This window comes from Nannobrachium achirus, assembly GCF_963921795.1.
Source record: "Nannobrachium achirus genome assembly, chromosome: 23".
Lineage (NCBI taxonomy): Eukaryota > Metazoa > Chordata > Actinopteri > Myctophiformes > Myctophidae > Nannobrachium > Nannobrachium achirus.
The window spans coordinates 27,685,506-27,711,767 of NC_137830.1; the positions used below are offsets into that span (position 1 = coordinate 27,685,506).

The 26,262-nt window shown below is 43.1% G+C and overlaps 1 protein-coding gene across 1 annotated transcript in view; it reads right to left on the reverse strand.

The window, feature by feature from the left end:
• Nucleotides 1-26,262, reverse strand: part of cped1 (cadherin-like and PC-esterase domain containing 1) — a gene marked incomplete at both ends in the record, with an annotated part of 134,337 nt that overhangs the window by 79,689 nt on the left and 28,386 nt on the right. The window contains 8 exons of the mRNA XM_080754299.1: nucleotides 1,327-1,399; nucleotides 2,528-2,661; nucleotides 3,980-4,582; nucleotides 7,705-7,852; nucleotides 8,476-8,560; nucleotides 12,298-12,382; nucleotides 14,336-14,430; nucleotides 26,040-26,226. Coding sequence (XP_080610425.1) covers nucleotides 1,327-1,399; nucleotides 2,528-2,661; nucleotides 3,980-4,582; nucleotides 7,705-7,852; nucleotides 8,476-8,560; nucleotides 12,298-12,382; nucleotides 14,336-14,430; nucleotides 26,040-26,226 — 1,410 coding nt within the window. The remainder of the gene's footprint in view (nucleotides 1-1,326; nucleotides 1,400-2,527; nucleotides 2,662-3,979; nucleotides 4,583-7,704; nucleotides 7,853-8,475; nucleotides 8,561-12,297; nucleotides 12,383-14,335; nucleotides 14,431-26,039; nucleotides 26,227-26,262) is intronic.

The following is a 26,262-nucleotide window of genomic DNA, read 5'->3' on the forward strand; positions in this document are numbered from 1 at the left end:
CCAAATCAATTTGTGTGTCCTTGACAGCATGAAAAACTTTTAATGGAGAAATGACCAAACTCACTTTGTGCACATGCTGACCTCTAGTGGACTTGTGAGTTCAGTGCACCACAGAACAGATATGTTTTTTTTGTTGTGTTCCCTGATGTTGGCTTCACATAACCAAATGAGACTATGCAGACTTTCACTGCTATAAAGGTAAATACCCTTTAAAAGGATCATTCTGTAAAGTCTAAATAAGTCATCATAGAGAAGAGAGCAGATAGGACTGTACCTCTTGTCCACTGCTTGGTTTGTATACATTGAACAAGGGGCGGGGTTCAGAGAAGGTAATAAATAACTAAGTAAGCCTTGCCGAGCCATGACGCCTGAGCCCATCTCCTGTTTCTGTAGCATGAGGCAGCTTAATGAACCCCAATCTCCTAGTCTCAGGGCCGACACTCTAACCACAAGACCACTGAGCCGGTCCAGAGAACGTAATGCTCTCTGATCATTTCAATAAAAACAACAAATTGATTTAGATTGAGAATTCTTAAACAGAAGATTTCTGTTATGGGGCCCCTGACACAAAATCTTTTCAGATGGGGGTCTACGGCCAAATACCTAATTTGGGGGTCCTTCCTTGACATAAAAGTGTTTGAGAACCACCAATCTGGCTAACCATCGTCAAATAAAAGGGACAAAACAACGCCCTCTCTGTTTTGTTCCTTTTGAGAGTCTGTTCTTGAGAGACTAGAGAACCACTGTCCTAGAGGCCAGAATAGATAAATGTGCTCGTCATTTAGAGCAGTGGGTCTCAACAGTGAAGTGACAATTTAAGAACTTTTAAGATCGTTTTAATACCTACAAAAGTCAACAAACTATTCTAGGAAAACTGGTCAAACATTGGCCAAATAATAGAAGAGAGTGATGATGACGTCATGTTGTAGTTTTATGACTTCTATCTGGTGTATGAATGAGCCTTAAGTGTACTGTAAATCAGGGGTCTTCAACAGGGGGTCCCCAGAGTTACTACAGGGGGTCCTCCAAATCTTTTTTTTATATTAACCACTTGAACCCTAGCGTCCATATTCTGAGAACTTTAGACTTCAGACTGAAAGCTCAAGTTTATTAAGTATTGATGGTTCAAGTGGTTAAATATCTGAAAACACAAATTCACATGAATCCAAAATACAATGATGATTGTGATGTCAAACGATGAAACTATATGGACTCTATTAACAGGTTGTGGGGGTCCCTGCTTCATCTCTCTCTCTCAGCTAAGGGGTCCTTGGCCTGAAAACGTTGAAGACCCCTGCTGTAAATGTGTGGTGGATGGACTCTCACCTTGACTATGAGAGGCAGGAGAGAGCCAGTGAAGTGGAGGGTGAAGGTCATCAGCTGGTAGCACAGTAGACAACTGCAACACAACAGAAATCTTTTAGGCCTGAACGCAAATCTGTGTCACTTTAGACTTGAACCACTTTAACCATTATTCTATGCTTTAACTATTAAAAAATCAAACCTCGGTTCGAAGTGGAGCGGTGAATCTGAGCAGCTATACCCTGTGTGTGTGTGTGTGTGTGTGTGTGTGTGTGTGTGTGTGTGTGTGTGTGTGTGTGTTGAGTGTGCCTGGCCTGCACAAAACAGCGCCCCTCCTTTAACTAGTGTGTTGTGTGTGGCCACTCAAGGTATTGCCAGGCTACGGACACGGCCAGCCAGCCACCCAGCCACCCAGCCACCCACCCACCCACCCACAGACATACCCACGGACATACCTGTCTATTGGGAGCGCTTTCACCGCTCCAAAAATAGCAGATATACAAGCTCACAGCGCGGCACTGCGAGCTTGTAGATCTGCTATTTTTGATAGAAATCGTGAACATTTGTGCAAGTCTTTGAATATTTTTTACCCCATTCTATAAATGTCTTCTAAATCCTTCTTCTAAATCAGTGGTTCTCAAACCTCTCCATGTCAAGGACCCCCAAAATTACATGTATTTGGCCGCAGACCCCCCCCCACCTCTCAAAATATGAAATATAAATCACGCAGGCAGCGACAACGCCAGGGAGAGAGAATGAGAGGTGTATGATTGATTGACAACAACGGGGAATTAGCCTATTTTGTGCAGAACCTAGTATGTTTCATGAACAATGTGAAGTTGCCATTTCGCCATTATATGTCCATTCTCTCACTATGTTGAGACACTGGTGCTGCCTACTGGCGAAAACATTTTTTTCTCTCCCTCTCTCTTGGGCTTTCGGGACGAAAATTATTATAATTGTTAGGGCCGGGCCGGGCCTCGGGCCGGCCCAGTAGGGCCCAGTTAGGGCCGGGCCTTAATTTTCAGGCCTATAGAGAACTCTAGTTAGGAGCTCCAAAATATGTTGTCAATATCACCACTATGAACCTATTTCTCAAGTAGGCCTACAATTAAGAGTATGCCATTTGGAATACAGAGGGGGAAGAGAGGAGAGAAACAAAGAATGAAGGAAGGGAAAAGGAAGGATCTTTGAACATCGCTGACACCATCACAGTAGTAGTTACCTGGGGGGAGAGCCAGCTGAGTCCTGATTGGTCGATAGAGCAGCCTCCAGCACTTGACCTATCACATCCTTCACATGCCTCAGTGCATCATGGGACGCCTGCGCCCCCAGCTGCTGTAGGAGGAATGTCTGGAGCTAGAGAGAGAGAGAGAGAGAGAGAGAGAGAGAGAGAGAGAGAGAGAGAGAGAGAGAGAGAGAGAGAGAGAGAGAGAGAGAGATTTTGTCACCAGTGAGTTCAGGAATCTGAATGTGCAATATGGACAAATATCTAGATATTTTGTACGAAATACAAAATATGTACACAAAACATTGCGATTTAATAAAATACTCACCATTAATGCAATATAATAACTTTGGGGGCAAAGGGAAATCATATAGAACAGCTAGAACAGTCAGGAAAGTAGTCTCGCGTAGCCAGACAACTATTCGACACTCTCCGAATGCTATATAGTCTGGAACTACACCTCCTGAAATCCGAGTAACGGAAACATGCTTTTAATTTCCATTTCTGCAAAGCAGCAAGCTAAGTAAATATGCTCAGATGATTTTGATTTATAGTAGGATAAATTTGCGCTACTGTAAAGATGAAACAGAAATGGTGAGGAGGCTTCACATCCGCTTTATATTTTACTCATGATCAGAGCTTCTGTTGCCCCAGACTGTAAGACCGAAAGCATTTGAAAATGATGCGAGGCAACAGTCTGGCCACCTGAGACTATCAGGAAAGTTACTGTAATTCACCCTTTAAAACCAGGAAAAGATATCACAATATTGATATACAGTGATACTGTATATATACAGTATGTTCCAGTATGTTTGAAAACCTGTACGATTGAAAAAGGAGCACTCGTTTTCTAGTGCAGTCGGTTGTAAAAGCAGTCCCCAAAACAATAGTTACTATTCTGGCCACCTGGTTTACAACTTCTAATGGCACCGAGTCGGCTCATGTGACCTTCGCAATGCTTGACACGGCCTGAGACGGCGCACCTCCGTCATGGTAAATAGAAAACGAGCTCTCCTTTTTCAATCGTACTGGCTCTTCAAACAAACTGCAAAATAAAATACATTCATGGGTCCGTTTGGCTCAGTTTGGTTCCAATTGTATACATATTATTTTCATTTGTACACACATGCATTGAACACTGACTATTTTACATTGTAGATCGTCAGGCATTGTTTGGCAACAGTTTGCGTTGTGGTGACGTCAGAGCTGACCTGTGTGTGGTCAGCCTATAAGGTGTTGCAGACGCCTTCAGATGCTCACTTTGTCGTGAGAGAGATATAGATTTGTTTTATTGATGTGAAATCCTATTAATGCAGTAATATATTATTACTTAGTAACTAGTTACTGCCCCAACAACGGGTGTGGACCGCTCACTTAGTTTCTACAAACGTATTCCTTATATATAAAGTACAAAACGAGGAGAGAAGCTCCACCATACAGGACTTAGACACAGAGAGGGTAGACAAGGGAGAGGAGGTGATAGACATGATGGACGCAGATCTGGTCCAGATGTTCCGCTGCATGGGAACGACGGACAAGGACGTGATGATCTCGGAGCTGCAGAGGCTCCTGGGCTTCCAGCTGGACCCGGCGGGCTGCACCTTCTTCCTCGACATGACTGACTGGAACCTCCGGGATGCCGTGGGCGCCTACTACGACTTCGAGAGTCCCACCTGCGAGCGCCTGCCCTCCATGTCCTTGGTGGAGGACGTGACGATCGGCGAGGGCGAGTCGGTGCCGCCGGACACGCCGTTCACCAAGACCTGGCGGGTGCAGAACGCGGGTGGCGAAGCGTGGCCTCCTGGTGTCTGCCTGAAGTACGTCGGCGGTGACCACTTCGGGCACACCTGCTTTGTCGCGGTGGCTCCTCTGGAGTCGGGCGGGATCCGTGACGTGAGCGTGGCGATGTGTAGCCCCCGAGCTCCGGGGATCTACCAGGGCCGCTGGAGGATGTGCACGGCCTCCGGCCTGCTCTTCGGGGACATGATCTGGGTGATCCTCAACGTGGAGGTGGGAGGGCTCCTGGGCGTGACCCAGCAGCTGTCCTCCTCGCTGGACTTCAACACGCAACCCCGCGATCACCACAACGTGCGTGGGGGAGACTTCAACCCGTTCGCTTTGCGCACGGAAGAACACGCATGATGTCACAGACCACCGGGCCTTTAGGGCCTTTATTTCGAGGACGGTTGAATACCAAAACACTCGCCCCAAAACACAGTCGCCCCGGGCGCTAATCCGGCGACCTCGGAACGGTCTCTACCTGGTATTCCTAAATGTAACCTCAGTAAACTATGCCTAACCCTAAACTTATTTCTAACCTTTGATTGATTGATTGAAGACTTATTAGAAGTTTGCATAGGAAAAGGTACAGTTTCATGATGGTACAGTTCACTGGTACAAGGTCAACTAAAAGGAGATCCTAGAGAAGCACTTGGCTTATTTCCACAGGAAACCATTGAAGTATCTCATATAACATTGAATGACAGACGGATAGAACACAGTACTATGCAGTAGATATAGTCAGGGAAATAAATATATATAAATAAATAGAAATAAATCCTCAGTAAAACAAATAAAGAATACAAGAACCACCCCAGCCAGCGGTCGGCGGAAAAAATGGGGGCAAGCATGTTTTGGGGTGAATCTTCCGGTGACCACTTTAACCCATTAAACTCTGTGAGAGTGTTCAAATGGCACAGAATGGACCCGTTCCATTTTGTACAATGGAACCCAGACGGGTCAATTCTGTTCCATTTGTACACTCTCAGAATTAAATGAACACAGTTTAGAATGGCTATCAAATTGAGGGTCCTTGAAATTCAAGATGTTGAGATCGACAGATTTAAGAGACAATGTGCAATACGCTCTCATTCTCAAGTGTAGGGCTATTACCATCCTAATACATTTTGGTTGATGTAAAAAATTGCGATTTAACAATTTAATTGTGTGTTTTGGCATTCAACATACAGTAATAATTACATATTACGTTTGCCATGAGCTTTAAATAAACGTTTATTGCCAAAATAGGCCATGCATTTTATAATCAAATGCTTTCAAAAAATTCAGAGTATCTGTAGTTTACTTGAGTATTTTGGATACTTATAACTCACTCCACTATATTCACAAGACTCCACCACATTTCTATGAAGGCATTATCCAAATAAAACTACATAACAAGCTTGTAGATCTATTTTCAGTTTTCACCATAACTTTTTGAACATTTCTGGGAAACCTTTTTTTTTTTCAATGTCAAAAATGTAATGTAATTTGTCATTTTGAATACTTAAGTATTTTTAAAAGCATGGACTTTTGAATACTTTAGTATTCCAGTACTTTAACTCAAGTACTGAGGTGGAGTACTTTGTCCATCACAGGCCAAATGTGAAGCGCGCGCACACACACACGCACACACGCACACACACAGGCACAGATGGCTATTAACAGTGCTTTTAAGTGGACCCTGAAGAGTGTCCAGCAGAGACACCATCATTATAAGAGCACTGAGATGACCAGAGCCTGCTGGTCGTGCACTAACCGTTTGAGCCACCAGGTGGCACAACAGTGCACTGTTTGTTGTTTGACAAACAGTATTTGGATGGTTCAATATTTCTGACCAGATACCTCCATATCCATACATATTGTGACAAGAAAATCATCATCATCATCATCATCATCATCATCATCATCATCATCATGGGTTAATCATTATTATTGAAACCAAGACAACAATCATACCATATCAGAATATTATGATATTCACAATACCATCTCTAGTCTCATATCACAATCACGATATTATTTATCAATATAACATCGATAGATAGCCCAGCCCTAGTTGCCACATACACGCACTAAATGCAGTGACTCTAGCGGTTTGACTGTCTTTAATGATGTGTCTGCGTCAAGTCTCTTCTGGGTGAAGATTCAAAGTTAATTTGCTATCAGCATGTTAGGAATGAAACTCCAATGGCAGCCATCCACCGCTCTCATCAGCTGCAGCAAATGTAATCAACATCAAAGGAAAAGGCTGAAAGTACTGAAATACACAGTACAATCCTCAGTGTTAATTTAACCCTGGCAATCATAAAATGTACATGTGTACACTGTTAAGAGTTACAAATGAATAAATGAACACTGGGGATTTTATTGTGAAGTGTAGAGCGCGAGTGATTAATAGCGGTTATTACACAGTTTGGTTGAATGCTTGATTATGATTGGTCAATCTCTGAATTCAGTGGCGTGTTATTTCTGGATAACCGGTCCACTCTATAACAGACTAATCAAAGGTCTAATCAAAGTCTCAGAGCACCTGACTGTGCTGCTTGAATGTACTATGCCTATAAACAAAATGGCACATGGAGATTCGTCAGTGGCGACTATTTGATCAACACTTCCTTGTTTTATGATTTTGGACCTAAAAATCGAAGTAATTATAACTTTTTTTTTTCACAGACCATTTTTATTAAGTCACCAGAACAACATACTCCAAGTTGCGGAAATATGTTTAATTGGCATCAATCCAATATGACCACATTATTGTCAAAAAGCCATATAAAATGTCGGGTTTGTTAATCTGTGATTTCAATTGACTTCTAATTTTGAGGTAAGGAATTCAGATAAAATACTTAAAAAACATTTGAGCATAGCATTTCACATTTTCACATTTTACAAGTATTGTAACAGAATTATTTCACCACACATAATTTCTATGAGGTGTCCAGAACACCATACTAAAAGTCCTAAGAAGAAATATGTTTAGTTTGCATCAATCCAACATATTCTCCAATTATTGTCAAAAAGCCATATACATGTATAGTGAGTCGAATTTTCATTCCTGAGATTTCAGTTGACTTCCAAATACATTTTGAGGTGAGGAATTAAGATAACATATTTGGAAGCCAGCTGAAATCTCAGAAACTGAAATTGGACTCATCATGAATTTACAGTATATTGCTTTTTGACAGTAATTGGTGGATAAGTTGGCTTGATTCAGAAACTATGATTCCTTAGGACTTTTAGTATGTTGTTCTGGACACCTCATAGAAATGATGTACGGTGAAAAATGTTCTTTTACAATTACTTTGATATGAAATGCTACTTTGCTGACTATCTGGTAATAACATCCTGTAGTTCTGTTATATTGATTCAAAAATGTCTCAAATAGTGGTCCGTACCTGGGTGGTGTGTCCATAAGGATCCTCTCCGCTCCTCACCACGCTGCTCCGATGAAGGAAGGCTGTCAACGGGGATGCCGCGGTGATAAGCACGTACACGCTCACGGCGGCAACGAGGCCAGGCTGCGCGGAGGGGCTGCCTGTCTGTCTGTCAGCACCACAGCGAGGCAAGCATGTCCAACACACACACACACACACACACACACACACACACACACACACACACACACACACACACACACACACACACACACACACACACACACACACACACACACACACACACACACACACACACACACACACACACACACACACACACACACACACACACACACAAATCCTTGAGTCCGTGGGGAGTCACTGAAGCTGGCCATATAGGTGAAAAGTGGACACTTTGCTGTAGCTGTGATGTTAGCAGGCTAACAGCCTACCATACAGTATGTAAGATAAAATAAATGTTTCTGCAGTTATGTTTCTGTACAGAATAAAAGCGACAATTCGTCCCTATTCACTTGAGATGTTGAATGCGTCAATGTCACATAAAAAAAATCTAACTGCCATCTTGTGCAAGTGTAATTTTTGCTGTGGAATGCTATTTGAGATGACTACCTTAAGACATTCAGGAAGACTGCAGCAAAGGTTAAATTACCGTAACACGTTACGGTATGGAAACACTTCATTTCACAAATTCTGAAAAGATTGTTTTTAAGCATAAAATGTGTCTTCTGTGGTTAAAACATACACTGTGTGTTGTTTCGTACAACTGACCTGCTGTGACTAGTGTCATCTGGAGATACAGCAAGTTTCCCATTGGTTGGTGTGCAGGCCGAGGGCCTCATGGGTAATGAAGATTCTGAGAGGGATACAATGACAATGACCTCGGTAAACAATCACGGCACATAGCTCTTATATTTGTTTTAATCAGCAAGGGGTGACAGATAGGCGGGGTTTGCTTCATCAGCACCAATCATCAGATAGCGTTATAGGCTGAAAGTTGATACGTCCAAGAATAAAAATAGTAAGTGTGTAATTGAGGTCAAGTCTTGCTTTGTGTTATTAAAGCAGGGGTTTTCAACAGGGGGTCCGGGACCCCTAGGGGGTCCTCAGAGTTACTACAGGGGGTCCTCCGAATCTTTGTGTGATAGAAACTTTTTTTCTACTTCTTTTATATTAACCAATTGAACTCTAGCGTACATATTCAGAGAACTTTAGACAAAAATAGCAGATCTGCAACGCACTGCGAGGCGTTGTGAGCTTGTAGATCGGCTATTTTAGGCAAAGAGCTTTGGAGTAGAGGGAAGAAGAGACTAAGTACAGAGTGAAAGGTCAAAAGTATTGACGGTTCAAGAATCCAAAATACACTGATGATGGTGCTGTCAAAAGATGAAACTATACGGGTTGTGGGGGTCCCTGCTTCATCTCTCTCTCTCAACTAAGGGGTCCTTGGATTGAAAACGTTGAAGACCCCTGTTTGAAAGTCTTTTGGAGTGCTGTCATTCCCATGTGTTCCACAGATTGCGTTGGGACAGTTTGCGAGTGTTTTATGTTTGACTGTTGTACATAACAATCTTCTGGCTTTTCAAGAAGTTGAACACGTGTTTGTGTGCGTGTGTGCGTGCGTGCGAATGTGTGTATGTGAATACACATGCACGTGCGTGTGAGCGTGTCATTCTGAAGTTGTTGATCTGGGGCGCACATGCTTTCTCTGTGAGGCAAATCTACAGGCTGTGTCAGCGAGTCGAACCTCCCCCGCCAGACACATGTTAATGAAATTCCCTGATACGTGTGGCTCCATGATATATAGGCTTGGCCCGCACCTCCTTGAAACCCATGTCAAACTTGGACATGACCCCAGAGCCTCTCCCACTCCCTGATAGCGTTGTTTTCGGATGCTATATACACACCAGTGTGAGCAGAAACTACACAGACAAAAGCACTGGCCCACATGCTGAAAGTCGTGCACATTTTCCACATTTTTAAGCGGGTGTCTCGCAACCGAAAATAACCGATCTGCAAGGCTCACAGGCTGTGGGCCTCTAGCGATCCGCTATTCCCAGTGTCCGACGCCCGCAGCGCAACTATGTACAAAATCAGGCTTCATCAGCAGCCCATGTACACCACCAGGGAATAAGAAAATAACATTATTTCTCAACGACTCCTTGAACTCTCGGCCTTTTGAGATGTGGCTGAACCAGGAAAACGGAACAAATATTCCCTCTCCCTGAGCCAGGGGTTTGTGGGGAGAAGGAGGGGGGCCGAGCCTCAGCGGAAAAAACAAACAGTCCTAGCATGCAACAGTGACGGCTGCCCGTCATTATGTCTGACTCACGCGCTCTGCTTTTCAGCCGAACTCGCTACGAGCAGCAAGCCTGCGTGCGTCTTATTCTTAATTGTGGCAATTGAAAGGGGCTTCAGATAATCGGGGCAGTGGTGGAGGGCTTGCGGAGGCGGCGAGGACCGGGACAGAGACGGTGCACACTGCTTTTCCAACTTGTGGCCCGCAGCGCATGCTTTAGACTTCAGCCAGTTCTGTCAACATTTGCGCGGGAGCTCAGCCAAAAGAAAAGAGGATATTGTTGTAGGGATGGTGGGAGGGTGGGTCTATGGACAACAGAGTAGGGGTGAGATGATGGGCCGCCAAACAGAATAGGCCATTGTAAAGCCTTGTTGGACTTCCTCTGGGATAATGAAGATAAGTGGGGGCCAATGGAAAAGACAAAATAACTATTATCTGCCTCAAAGACCTTCTCGGTACCGACTCTTCACGCAGCTCGCACCCGGTGGAACTGAAGAGCACTGCGTCGATACTGTGTGCCTCTCTGAAATCGTTATGTGTAATTACAGAGTTTTTTTTTTGTCTTGGCTGGTTAGCTTGTCTTCGTGCTGTGCGCACCGGGACAGAGGAGGCCCGTCACATGAGCAGATGTCGGGGAGAACACAGAGACATGTCCTCCTACGGTCGGTTCCAATGCCTCTGCGTCTGCCGCTCAAGTCCGTCAGCGCTCTTTGAGTTCTACTCTGAGCTGAATGGAAGCTGGAACATCTGCTTTTGTATGGATATTCACAGTGGTGTAAAGTAACTAAGTCCATGTACTGTGCTCAAGTACTGTACTTAAGTACAATGTTGAAGTTCTTCACTTGAGTATTTCCAATACGTTTACTGTACTTCTACTCCCCTACAAATGGCAAATATTGTCATTTTACTCCACAACAATCATTGATTATTGATTATTATTACAAAACATACATTAACCACTTCAGCCCTATATATGTATTTCTGCTATTTGAAAATAGCCAATCTACAAGCTACAATCAATCTACAATGCGTCGAGCTTGTAGATCGGCTAATTTCAAAAGATTTTTAGACATTTGAAAACGCGAAATGGAACATTCTGCATAGAGCTATGCAAATACTTTTCCTTTTGGTGCCAATACTTTTGTACTTTTACTCAAGTACATTTTGAATTCCTGACTTTTACTTGTAACAGAGTATCTCTATATTGCAGTATTGATACTTTTCCTAAAGTAAAACATTTGACAACCTTTTCCACCACTGGATATTCAAAGATGACGAGACAAAGTGTTGTTCTGTTAAGGTTGTTCATTGTGTCTGATCCTGTCAGGACTTCCTTCATTCAACCCTGTGTGTGTGTGTGTGTGTGTGTGTGTGTGTGTGTGTGTGTGTGTGTGTGTGTGTGTGTGTGTGTGTGTGTGTGTGTGTGTGTGTGTGTGTGTGTGTGTGTGTGTGTGTGTGTGCGCGTGTGCGTGTTTATACCCAACAGTGGTTCTCAAAGTGGATTTCGGGGACTCTCTAATAGTCTATAGTTTCCTTTATGGGGGTCTAAATTGACCCTTACAAGTCTGTAACTCTGACATATACGAATGGAACCAAATGGACCCTAATGGGTCCATTTGGTTCCATTTGTATGCTGTCAGAGTTAAGGGGAGACATTCAAATGTCAAAGTTTGAGAAACACTGTTCTAGAATGTTACCCCATGATTGATACACTTTCACAGTGCTGCACCAGATGGCCTGGGGGGTGGAAGTATCACCCACTTGCGCCACTGCCAGGGGTTTCTAATGATGTGTGAGATCATTATCCTTCTGACATAGGAGGCTAGAAGATCACGTGACCTTACTTCTGGGCCATTTGTCGATCACGTGACCGTACTTCGGGGGCAAATTGTTGAGCAAGCCGTAACTAAGTGAGCCAACTGTTCTAAAAAAAGCAAACGCCAAATCTTTTCCCCTTGCTTATGCTTTTCCAGAGGGAGCTGAATGTGTGTGTGCGTGTGTGTGTGTGTGTGTGTGTGTGTGTGTGTGTGTGTGTGCGTGTGTGTGCGCGTGTGTGTGTGTGTGTGTGTGTGTGTGTGTGTGTGTGTGTGTGTGCGCATGCATTTTTGTCGTTTGTTGTGTAACAGGCGTTGATATGTGGTGTGCATGCTTTCTTTCAGTGCAGCAGATCCACAGACGGTGACAGTGCGTTGATCTCCACTGACAAACCACTGACAAACTCCATTACATCTAATCTTGGTGTGCTGCAGGTCTACACATTGCCGTGTTTATCTCTCCGACGGCCATGGACTCACCTGCCAGGTGTGTGCGGGTGTGGAACCGACAGCGCCCCCCACTGGTCTCAGAGAAGGCCTCAAGCAGCATGGGGATCATGTTGACCTAAGAGCAGAGGTTAGGTCAATACAAATGTGTGACCAATGCAATGTCACTGCAACCATTGCCTTAATTGCTGTCACAGGCGATGAAGGGAGCGTGGTTAGTGCACTGTACAGTGAGGAAGACTTTTCCATCTAGGCTAGGAGCCTTGCCAAAGTGTCCGTGAGCGCTTCAGAGTATTTTTTGGGGGTCAAACCCTTTTTTTTCTCTTGGAGACAGGGCGGACTGGGCATCTGGCAGGTGGAAAGAGTACTGACATTTTTTTTTTAAAGTACTTTCGTGAAATACACAAAGTAAGGGTGCCCTCACACCAAAATACCTAGAGTGGAATCCGCCAATGCATTTCAATGAGAATGGAGCGTTTTTTTGCCAGTAGAGGATTTCTGCAAAAAACGCTCCATTCTCATTGAAAAGCATTGGCGGATTCCACTCTAGGTATTTTGGTGTGTGGGCAGTCTGGGCACCCTAAGAGTAAAAAGTATTTAAAAACTACTCTTTGAGTAAAAAGTAAAAGTACTTTTTAACATTAATTACATCGTGGTGGGCCAGTCTGTGCCAAGATGCCAGGGCCGAATTTATGTCCCAGTCCGGCCCTGCTTGGAGACTGTTGTGTGTCAGAGGCTGAGCAACAGAAAATAAGCTGGAAGTGGCTGTGAAATAAGATCCATTAAGAGAATCTTAATGGATCTTATTTCACAGCCACTTCCAGCTTCACTCAAGGCACGTGGGAAGCCATATTACACTATAACACCATGTAAAACAGCATTCCAGGTCACATGATATACGTATCTTAATTTGTTTTGCATCAGTCACTTTATACTCGCACCTTGCACTGACGCTTGAATACAGCATGTCTCTGTTTTATAATGAACTCTTGAATCCTGTACACCAGTCATTCTATACGATGATTTCAAGGGTTGCGTTTCTGATTACTTCAGTTACTGCCATCTGCCTGTCCACTGCATTGTACAGTAGGATACATTTTATTTCCTATGATGGCAGGGGAAGAGTTATGAATAATGAATGAGCCAAGTGACCTACACAGTTGCGGTTAGAGTGTCCACCCTGAGATTGGGAAGTCAGGATTCGATCCCTGGCCGGATCATATCAAACACTCTTGTTATTAAAATCAACCCAATCCCAGTACCTCCCTGCTTGGCACTCAGCATCAAGGGTTGGTATTGGGGGTAAATCCTCGTAACATAATAGCATCGTGTCCAGGGGTTGAACAGTACTTGTACATCAAGATGCCTCACGGGTCTGTAACTCTCAGAATTATGGGGGCCCTTGAAATGATAAAGTTTGAGAACCACGCTTAAATTCTCTGTTTTTGGCTCACACTTGTGTTTGTCTGGCACCGAGAAGTATCCAGCAAGAACAGAACAGAACAGAACATCCCCGTACACAAATCCCTGTCATTCCAGTGTGGGCTAGCAAGGTCAGGGGTGTTGCACCAAATTCTGGGCCCTGGGTACAAGGATTCACTGCGTTATGAAGAATAGCGGATATACAAGCTCACAGCGTGGTACCGAGTGCCGCGCTGCAAGCTTGTAGATCTGCTATTTTTGAAAAATCGCGAAAAGTCTTTGTATATTTCAAATAAAAAAATAAAAAAGTCAGCATGGCGCTCAAACCTTTTCATGTGAAGGACCCCCACAATTATATGTATTTGGCCATGGACCTCAAAAGATTTGCAGGGACCCCCCAGAAGCAAAATTTGAGTTACAAATGTTCGCTTAAAAAATACATATATTCAAAGATTTGCACACATTTTCACAACTTTTCCAAAATAGCAGATCTACAAGCTCGCAGCGTGGCACTCGGCGCCGCGCTGTGAGCTTGTATAATATCTGCTATTTTTCAATAGCTAAAGTATAAAATAATTAAGGCCCCTCCACCTTGGGCCCTAGTAACTCAGTCCCACTCCCCCCCTCCTTGTGATGCCCCTGGTCTCACCCTCTGTTGTGGAGCCAGTCGTGGGAGGAAGACTCTTCTGAGACAACTCTTCTCTGAAGTGCTGAGACACACCAGGATGGACCACACACTGGAACCTGAAAGACACAGCAGTGTTGATTTTTTTAATAATTTTTATCCCACGATTTTGCAACCCATTTTCACCCAGTGCCAATTGCCTATGTAATCCTGGGCTCTGCTCTCCCTCTGCCGCGCCTGGGGAGACAACGGACTGACCTCATGCTTCCTTCAATGCATGAGTAGTCCAAGTTGTTTCTTTTCACCTGACAGGGGGGATTTCCCCGGGATGGACGTAGCGCGTGGAAGGAACACGTTATTCCAACCAGTTCCTTTCCCCTCCATCAGGCGCCCCGGCTGGCCAGGGGGAGGCATTATTGAGACCAGGATTACTGCATGTTTTTTGTGAGGGTATCAACCCTAGGAGACACGGGGAGAACATGCAAACTCCACACAGAAAGGCCCTATCGCCGACCCCACATAGGGTGTGGGCGACCAGTGTTGATTTTGACAGCACATTTATATTTCGTTTTATTCATAGTCTTTTGAATTAAATTCTGTTTATTCCACAGACTATTTTAGTAATCTGAAATGTTTCAGTGTTAGTCGTTTTAGTTGACTAAATATCAAAGAATTTAGTAGACTAAATCTACAGTTTATTTAGTCGACTAAAATGTCTTTGTCTGGCCTTGATGGTGTGGTAATGACTGATTTTACACTCGCTTGCATGCTGAAAATAGCCGAGTGAGCTTGTAGATCGGCTATTTTCAGAGCGCAACACTCGAGCACAACCAAACATAAAATAACTTGTCTTTTAGTTCTACTGGATCTCTTCTCCACTAGTCTCTCCCTAACATTCTAGTTTGTATTTGTTGACAAAATTGTCATTATATATTCAGTAATAGTTTTAGTAATCGTAGCTTGGTTTTTATTTTGTTTTCGTCAGTGAAAAAAGGCAATCGACGAACATTTTCTTTCGTCATAATTTTAGTCGATGAAATCAACAAAAAAATCTGCCTTTTGATTTTAAGGAAAAAGTAAAAAGAAAACAGCCTCGAATTCATAAGCTCCCACACCCACGCACGCACACAAGCACGCATCCAACATGACCAAAGAACAAAAAAGGCAGCCACAACCCCAAAAATGTGTGAACTCAACAAATAAAAAAATAAAAAAAGAAGGGTGAGAGCGGGTCATGTGGAATGGAGTGTGCAGCATTGCAGGAAGTGTGCTGGTGTTGTTGGCTGCAGTTTGGTCAATGTGGGTGTGTTTGTGCGGAGAGTGGAGAGAAAAAGAGGAAGTGCCCTGTGCCCCCCTACAAACCTCTGACCAGGCGGCACAGAGAGACGGCTGACCACAGTTTGACAGCAAATTCTGAATTAGTCTAAGCCTTTTGAATAACACACCATAGTTAGTTTTAGTCCTAGTCATCTGCAATTATTTTGTCTTAAGTCTAGTCTTAGCCGACTAAATATCAATAGAGGGTATGCAGGTGACATCACTGTTGCTGGAAGTTATGTGGGAAGGCCTACTGAGTGGCAAAAAATTTCTGCCATTGACAGCCTATACATCCAAACAGAAAAGTCCTATCTGATTGTATTAAACAAAGTTAAACTCACCATTAACATTGCGGCTATACTGAAAGCTTGAATTATCCTCTTTCTATATGCAAAGTCTTTGTTTCATAAAAATCCACTGTAGGCAAGTTATGATCTACTTTCTGTCAAGACATTCTGTGCAGGTTTTTATTTTTCTAAGTGTCAGAGTTTGGAAGCACTCGTTTTCACCAACACAACATCCTGCTGCCTCCTGCATTATGTGCGATTTAGAAACAGGCGGTATGCAGGGCCGTTGAGTGATTTGCAACTATAGCACTTCCAAACTCCAATGCTCCATGCTGCTCAATGTTTTGCCACTCAGTCTAGATTAGGGGGGCGGGTCCCAGTGGACGTGCATACCCTCTATAGTCTTTTAGTCTTAGTCAACAAAATGAACACTGCTTGTGTGTGTGTGTGTGTGTGTGTGTGTGTGTGTGTGTGTGTGTGTGTGTGTGTGTGTGTGTGTGTGTGTGTGTGCGCGTGTGCGCGTGTGTGTGTGGGTGTGAGCGACAGACACACAGAGACAGAGAGGCTAAGAGAGAGTTCATATTTTAGGTTTGTGTCGATTTATACGGAAAGAGGAGAGAAGACAAGATGACGAGATGATAGCCAAGCCCCGTCCTCTGACCCCCAGCCTGTCAGCGTGATCCAAACCAGAAGCATGTACCCCCACCACACACCCACACACACACACACACACACACACACACACACACACACACACACACACACACACACACACACACACACACACACACACACACACACACACACATACACACTGGTGGCTTTACGGGCCACATCTCTCTAACGTGCCCGTGTTCTCGGCCAATAAAAAGACTAATGTCATAAGACGTGATCTAATCAAACGTCTCCGTGTTCCAGGAACTCCGTGCTTCCATTCCTGAACGCTCCCATTTATCCTCCCTGCCGCGATATCAACGAGACGAATTCAATCTGATAACAGAGAGGGCTGCACCGATGGACGGATGCTATTGTCTGTCGTGCAGCGACAGTACTATTTTTTTTTAGTATAAAAGTATCAATACTGCAATGTAGAAATACTCTGTTACAAGTAAAAGTCCATAATTCAAAATGTACTTAGTAAAGGTACAAGTATTCATTATGCAAATGTCCCGTTTCCAGTTTTCAAATGTATAAAATATCTTTTGAATATAGCAGATCTACAAGCTCACAATGTGTGAGATTGAAGATCAGCTATGTCCAAATGGCCTGAAATGTATAAAGGGCTGAAGTGGTTAATGTATGGTTAATATTATTAATAATAATCAAAATCTACAAAGTAATTAGTAACTAAAGTTTCCAAATAATTGTAGTGGGGTAAAAGTATAATATTTGCCTCTGAGAAGTAGTGGAGTAGAAGTAAAAGTACTGAGAATTAGAAATAGCCTACTCCAGTAAACTAAATGTACTTTACACCACTGCTGTTGTGTCTGTTAAGAACTGAATTAGGACAAAAAGATGCCCGTTGGCAGCTTAAATGGTTACTTCACCCACAAAATGATATATACAGTATATATTTTTCTATCGATTTCTCATCCCCTGGAGACTTGAATTCATGGATATAATGTAGTCTTTGTCGCATTCCTACGCCAATAATTTGAGGAGACTCTTTGTGTCTCCATAGGGAACAAAGCAGGCCCTTTGTGTCTCCATAGGAACAATGCAGGCTCTTTGTGTCTCCATAGGGAACCACTGCTGGTCATCCAATGATTGGCTTAGGAATGTGATAAAAACAAACCAAAAAACATCCATGAATTCACGTCTCCATGGGGTGAGTAATCGATACAAAAAGAAGTCATTTTGATGGACTTCTTAAAAGACATTTAAGACAATAATAAAGGAGACATAATCATCACTATTAGCAATAGTAAACAGTTTGCCATTTCTGGACTTTTCTAGGACCAGTTACAAATATTGCACAGGTGCTCTTTTATGGCGGCATGGAGTCACACTTTTTGGTGTTTGTTGGTAGGGCAAATTCCACATTTTGGTGGCATAGCAGTAGAGCGAATTCGTCCCTGTGTTTGTGCCGAATCTGGGTTGAGTGAGATCAGTGGCGCTCCCTCTGGTGTTGTGCCTGTGTGTGTCTTTCACGTTATAATTGAAGCAGTCTTTAGCAGTGGTTCCCAAATGTTTTTGCTCAAGACCCAAAAGAGTTTGCCTGGGAGGGGAAATGCCGGTAGCAGATCTACAAGCTCACACGCGTTGTTTCCCTTGTGGGTTTGCTATTTTCACTATTTCTTCTTCTTCTTCTTATTATTATTATTACGAGTCAGACGCCCTAAGGGCGAGAAGCAACCTTAGGACCTTGACAAGGACGGAATTCATATGCAACATCATTGTGATGTCAGAACAGGTCAGCTATATCCTTCTGCTGAGCTGAGATGAGGTGTCATCGCACCACCGCACGCTTCAAACTTGGGTTTGATTTTTATAGTAAATGCGACTTACAGTCACAATTATATATATATATATATATATATATATATATATAGATACGGTATATATAACTTATGAAATACTTTTGTAATATTTTGGAATTCACTTAATTGATGAAAAGTGGTATTTTTTCCATTTATTGTAAATGGAAGACATAAAAAAGGAAGAGGAAAAATTGGTCAGAGACCCAAACATCAGTCCTGACCAACTGTTTGGGAAACAGTGGTCTGTAGAAAGAAGAAAACAGCGGCACAGGTACAGGGCCGACCCGGTCAACCAAGTATTAGTTTAATGGAGGGTTTAACTTTAAGTGGTTAATATGTTTACTTCGGTCTGGGTCGTGAAACGGGCTGCATATCGGCCGGCGCAGCTTCCCCCTGTAGGACTTGATGGTTCTCGCTTTAGTCTAATTATGCTCGCTATGTCGATGCATGTTGTGAGCTTGCAGGTCTGCTATTTTCAGGAGTACCAACTGGGCTTTATTCACTAGCATGTCAGCTGAGCTTCCTGCTGCTTCCGCAGAGCCACCAAACAAAATGTGGACGTATACTTAAAGGGGAATACCACAAATTTTCAACATTCAACTATGTCGTTTATATACCTTAGAGCTGTTGTGTGGAAATATGAAAAAGGTCCTCCCCCTCTGTGTTGCCTAAAACTGGAGAATTGATGTTTGGGTCATGTGATCAGTGACATATAGAAGGTATATATATACTCTTTGGCCTGCCCTTTAGGCTGACTCATTCACTAGAATGGGGAATCTCACTTTCAGCTGAAACAGTACGACGTGAATATGAAGTAAAGAGTTGTTAGAGAGAATGTTCATGTCTCTTTAATAAAACGATTGTAAAAAAGTAGAGAATTTTCAGCCAATAGATTTCTATTATCAACAAGTACTACGTCTTGTGAAACATGATATATAACCAGTGATGTTACTAGGTTTTCAATGTAATGGGTCCCGGGACCCACAGGTGGTCATTCAAATGGGTCCCAGAAAAGTTTTATGAGTCCTCAATATGAAGTTTACGCACGCAAAATGGCGTTGGTCGTCGGTGGAATCAAAACATTGACGTTTCTATCGCCTGTTTAAGACTTTCTACGGGATTTTATTTGTGTTAACGTAGGGTAAAGTAGGATGCTTTCACCCGTGAACAATGGTGGTGTCTGTGGATTTTTTTCTTTTTTTTCTTTTACCGCGACGCGGTAAATTATTTGAACATGGACTCCAATGGAGGCGCATCCCCGGGACCCCAGGACCATGACATGAATGAGTCCCTGGGTGACTTGAATGAGTTTTTGATGCGGGATGCGCACGTAATGACATCACTGTATAACCATATCACATTAAACTATTATAAGTCACACAGTTTCAGCGGCTAACTTCAGCTAGGTCACCACCCACCATGACAACTTAATTAACATACTAAATTAACTGGTGGGTGTGGCCACATAAAAACCTAATTTTAACTCTTTATGTACACTTTTGGAAAAAATCTTCCTTTTAGTATAATCATAATACCTGATAATCTTTTTTTTTTTTTTTGGGGGGGGGGGGGGGTATAAACTACATAGTTGAATGTTGAAAATGAGTGGTATTCCCCTTTAAGTAAAACCCTCCATGTTCGTTTCACCCTGAGTGTGTCCAAATGTAACCAAATAAATGGCCCGTTACGGGACCATTTGTTTTAAAGGAATGGATAAAATAAACATTGAGGATTTTCTACTCTACACCATAAACGTTCTCTACACTGTAGAGAACTTCTTTTCAAAGAAAAAAAGAAAGAAAGCCATTACTGACATTAAACAGATATATGACTATTCCCCCAGAAAGTAATTCACTTGGTATTCACGCTGGTATTGTCATCTCCCCAATTTTTATTCTCTTTCTTGACAAGAGAATGAGATTCTCCATCAGACTAAACTTTAAGTGAATATTATTTCTTGGCACAGAATGGAGCAGGAAGAATGTTATGAATGGCTACCATGCCAGACCACTGCTATGGTCCTTTAATAAGAGCTAAGATTTTCATTTGAGTAACATGGTCATTACACAAGTAGTAGTAGCAAGTATTCTTTTTTAAACTATGATGAAAAATGGTCGTCGACTACCTTTTTTCACTGGTGAAAACTAAATAAAAACTAAGCTATGATGACTAAAATATATTGACAATTTTGTCAACAAATAAGAACTATACTAACATTTTAGGGAGGGACTAAAAGACATGTCTTCAACATTCAGACCTACTAAAAAACTAAGACATTTCAGATGACAAAAAAGAAATAAAACTAAATCTAAATTTGCTTAACACTGCTGTGGTTCAAGGTGATGACCACCGGGGGCAGGGCATTGGGGGGGGGGGGGGGGGTTAGGGTTTTATGTGAGGGCAGTAAAAGAGTCAAGTCTGACCTTAAACCGATGGTAAAGACATTAGGAGGTAGCAGTGGTTCTCTGCAGGCTCTTTGATCTGAGTGGCAGTCATCTGCCCGACCTGCACAATGAAACCTGCGCTCCTGTCACATAATCACAGGAACAGTTTTGATTTTGACCGAAGATTTTGATATGGTTTAAGTCATAGTCTTTGGAATAAAACTCCATTTAGTTTTAGTCACATTTTAGTCACCAGAAATGAGTTAGCCCTTGTCTAGTTTGTCTAGATTTTAGTCGACTGAATCTGCAGTTGATTTTGTTTTTTGGATGGCCTTGATGTCCTCGTAATAGCTGATTTCACACTGAAAATAGACGATCCATAAGCTCACAACGCGTCGCAGTGTCATCAGTGAAAAAAGGTACAGTTGTAGACAAACACTTTTCGCCATAGTTTTAGTCAAATTAACTCTGGAAAGGAAATTACAATGATATACACACACAAGCATAATGAATGCAAAGACTCAGAGATGTAACTGTTATCATATATCTATATTATATACAGTATGTATGTTTATACGTACACATACTGTACATACCTAAATATCTCCATAGCACAGAATGTCACATTCTTGCATTTTTGACATTGTTGGAGAGGAGCAATAAATTAGCCTGCACGTAGCATTTTAGACATCTGTTCTTTCACTGTGTCAGCTAGCTTGACTATAGTCCGGGACCCACAAGCCCAAAAGCTCAAGGAATAGGGTTGAACCTGTGATTTTCTGCCGTACTTTTTATTCCTGTTTTATCTATTAGTTTGGTCATTATCTATTAGTTTGGCCCCCCAAAACCGAAATTTAGCCCAAGGAATGTGTTTCATGCAAAACAAATGCTTGCAATGGATTCCGAATCATGAAGAACCCCTAGTTTGACACCTCACATGCTACTTAAAGCAGATTATGATTTTTTTCCCTTTTTTTAATATTTCTAGTGGAGTCGATGGGTTAGGAAATATACAAATAGCAATAACTTTTCTTCGCGATGTTTCCGGCAGAGCGCAGGCCTCTCATTCTGTGGACCTTAATGACCAAACTAATAGATAAAACAGAAATAAAAAGTACGGCTCTATGAACTGCCAGCCTGTACGTTTTAAAGCCGGGAGGACTTTAAGGTTGCCACACCTTCCATTTCCTCTCTAATTCTTTTCTATTTTTCCTTCTGATTCTCATGGCATTTGGTCTGTTTCTGTGTCTTTTCTCTCTCTCTCTCTCTCTCTCTCTCTCTCTCTCTCTCTCTCTCTCTCTCTCGCTCTCTCTCTCTCTGTGTGTGTGTGTGTGTGTGTGTGTGTGTGTGTGTGTGTGTGTGTGTGTGTGTGTGTGTGTGTGTGTGTGTGTGTGTGTGTGTGTGTGTGTGTGTGTGTGTGTGTGAGTGCGTGCGTGCGTGCGTGCGTGCGTGCGTGCGTGCGTCTCAGAGGGGATAGGGCTGACTTGTGTGTGAATGCAGCTCCACCCATACACACAGTAAACACTCCAGTAGTCCAGTACACACCCTAGAACAGTTAACTATTTAACCCCCACCCACCACCTGCTCAACTTCACACACAGCCTCCTAGTCTCTCTCTCTCACACACACACACACACACACACACACACACACACACACACACGGGCGTCACAAGGGGGGGGGGGGGGGGGGAGGGGGGGGGGGGGGGGGGGACTGAGTTACAAGGTGGAGGGGCCTTAATTATTTTATTTATACTTTAGCTATTGAAAAATAGCAGATATACAAGCTCATATACAAACTCGAGCTTGTAGATCTGCTATTTTTTGAAAAGTCGTGAAAATGTGTGCAAATCTTTGAATGTATGTATTTTTTAAGTGAACATTTGTAACTCAAATGTTGCTTCTGGGGGGTCCCTGGAACTAAATATTTTGAGATGGGGGTCCGTGGCCAAATACATATCATTTTGGGGGTCCTTCACGTGAAAAGGTTTGAGCACCACTGACATAGAAACATAGGTTTTTCAAAAATATATATATATATATTTAAAGACACATTTTCACGATTTTTCAAAAATAGCAGATCTATGTCTGCTATTTTTCAATAGTTAAACCCCCTCCTCCTATGAAGAACATTTATGGGGGACCCGCAGTGAATCCTTGTACCCACAGGGCCCAGAATTTGGTGCGACACCCCTGCACAGAGGACCGGTGCGGGATGGCGACACCCCCAGAGGTTACAACAGTGTCGCTTATGCTTATGCATGATCACAGAGCAACCAGGCTGCCTGGGAAAACATGGAGGAGGAGGTGGAAACAAGGGAAACTGAATGAGAAACACTCCCTCAAACACAGGGGCTGAAGTTGCGCGAAGCGACGCGTCGTGAGCTTGTAGATCTGCTAGTTTTTTTTTATGCGAGGAAAACATTGAGATAATAGCCATTTTGGTTGGAACTGACTGAAAATAACTTTGTACTTCAAGTTTAAAATGATACTAAATATATTTTTAAATATCCAAATAAATGTCAAAATGTATCAAATTATCTCACAGAACCCCTGGACTGCCGTCGCGGCACCCCCAGGGTGCCCCGTCACCCACTTTGATAACCCCTGGTCTAGATAGAGCACTGTTTGGGTCACGCGTAAATACCCCTTTGTACCTTTTTATTTTTTTCATTTCAAAATATTTCCAACAAATCCCCAACAAATTTGTTAAAAACAAATTCAATCGGTTTTTCAAAGGAATTACATTGGAGTTCTTTTTATCCATTAATTAGAGGGGGAAGATTGCACCTGGTATCAAACAAGACACACATGCATATCTCCTTGTATGGGTTCATTCCGTGCTCCTAACCACAAAGCCGTAGGAGATAGAAGCGGTTAGCACTGCTCAAAAATACTTAGAAGTACTGAAAATAGCCGATCTACAAGCTCACAACACGTCGCATCGGCCAACCAAACTAGTGACATTTTCACTAGTTTGGGTTCCCGAGAAGACATCAAGTTTCTCTTTTGGGTCTCGAGCCAAAAGGTTTGGGAACCACTGCTCTTGATCAAGGCATGACTATGGTTGTAGTACAGGGGGTTTTCAAAGTGGGTGCTCACTGCTCAGGCACCCTGAGGTGCTGTGACGGCAGTCCAGGGGTGCAGCGAGATAATGTGATAATATTTGGAATTTATGCTACAAGCCCCGAACCAGTATGCCTCCTTTGCCCGGAGAAATTATCAAATGCAGTGCTGGTGCCAAGTAATGTTATTTCCTCAATAAAACACAAATTCATTCAGATGTTCATCTTAAAATAATTAATAACAAAAAGTGTAATATTTTTGATTAAAGAATTGTTAGATCATACTGTTATGCCAAAGGTAATAGTAAAATATGCCATAAATATAAGGTACTGGGAGTGTGTGTGTGTGTGTGTGTGTGTGTGTGTGTGTGTGTGTGTGTGTGTGTGTGTGTGTGTGTGTGTGTGTGTGTGTGTGTGTGCGTGCGTGCGTGCGTGCGTGCGCGTGCGCGCGCGGCCGCGCGCGTATGCGTGTGTCCGTGTCACTACCACCTCTTCCAGGGAAATCATTTTGAATCATTCCCGCGGCACGTTGATACATTGAAGTCTAAATGGTTCAATCACAACCCTCCATTTGTTTATGTCTGTCTGTCTGTCTGTCTGTCTGTCTGTCTGTCTGTCTGTCTGTCTGTCTGTCTCTGTCTATCCCTCACCAGTGAAGGAGTGAACGATGCTTCCTCTACTCCGGACTGTGAGATAGCAGTGAGAAGTTGGGAACTTTCCAAGAACCCCTGGGGGGCTGACAGACAGGGGGCCCTTAAAGGATTTCATTGTTTAATAAGTACTTTTATGTTTAATAAATATTTAATTGTACATTTGATTCCAGTGCAGAATACCCCATGGGGCCCAGAATTCCAAATGACTACCCTGCTGCTCTCTCCATTAACCAATGGACATAATAACTGTAGTGAGGCCAAGTTATGGTAGCTGCCAATGCTGCCATACCTTGCCACTGACGGCTCTGCAGTGCAGCGCTTGAAATACTTGGCTGCGCTGCGGGAGTAGGACTCATTCAATATGCGAAAACAGACGATAATATGGAGTATGGGAGCGTAATTACAACGCATGTCTCGTTAAAAACAATATATATTTTATAGTTGAAGGGTAAATACACAGTATATGCAGGCCGGGAACATGACACTACAGCATTTTGCGTGAATTCATGCGTTGTCATGTGAACACACCAACCCTACGGACATACAAGCCAATACGAGGTGTAAACGCTATACACGCTTTGGTAACGACAACAAAACGACAGCGGGAACGTACCCGTATAATCATACCATAAGTGTCTGACTGTTCATCTTACACACACACCCCCTCCCCCTCACCCCTCCATCTCACACCGTCATTCACTCCCAGTATCTTGTCTTTTATTATAGTGGGTTCTCTTGACACCCATTCACATCTGCTCTCTCTATGTCCTCACCCTAATCTGCTCTGTCACTCCTCTCTCTCTCCCCCCCCCCCTCCCTCCCTCCCTCCCTACCTCCCAACCCTGGCTCTCTCTCTCCCTCTCCCTCTCTCTCCCTCTCGCTCTCTTTCTCCCACTCCCTTATCTCTTTCTCTCTCCCTCATCCTCCCTACAATGGTTTGCATACACATAACTAGCTAGGGTCCACAAACTATATGTGATAGTTTAGAACAGTGGTTCTCAACCTTTTCAGGCCGCGACCCCCAAAATAATCATATTTTAACTGGGGACCCCCCACCCTGACGAGCACTAAGTTGAGGCATTACATTTTTTATAACATGGTTCTATTGTGAAAATAGCAGATCTACATGCTCACAACGCCTCACGTTGCGAGGTGTTGTGAGCATTGTGAGCATTTAAAAAAATTATGTCTCTAATATTTGACAATTTGGCTAATGTTTAATTTGTCATTTTAGAGGTATTAAAAAGTCCTTAAATTGTCACTTTAGAAATGTGCAGATAACCTCAATACACTTTGTTTGTTTACTGTATGTTGGTTTGTTTACTAATGTTGCACATTACAGTAAGTTAATCATCTGGGGACCCCCACAAAATAATTTGGAGCCCTCCCTGGGGGTCCCGACCCACAGGTTGTGAACCACTGGTTTAGAACCAAATGGATCTTACAATGTTTATTGGGAAAATGAATATCAGAATCAGAATCAAAATCATATCAGACTGGGGGTCCGTGACCAGATGCATATCAAACTGGTGTTCCCACTCACCATCCTGCTGTGCTCTGAGCTCAGGGCTGGTCTCGGCGTATCTGGACAGGCTGACCTGGTAGCCCAGCTGCTCCAGGACCCGCTGGTACAGCTGGACCTCTGTGTCTGTGGAGACATGCTGACCCATCAGCACTATGGCCCTCCGTCTGCTCCTCGCACCCCGCTGACCCCCTGACTCCTCCTGGAGCTGGAGGGAGAGAGACGATATGAAGTGTTACATTTT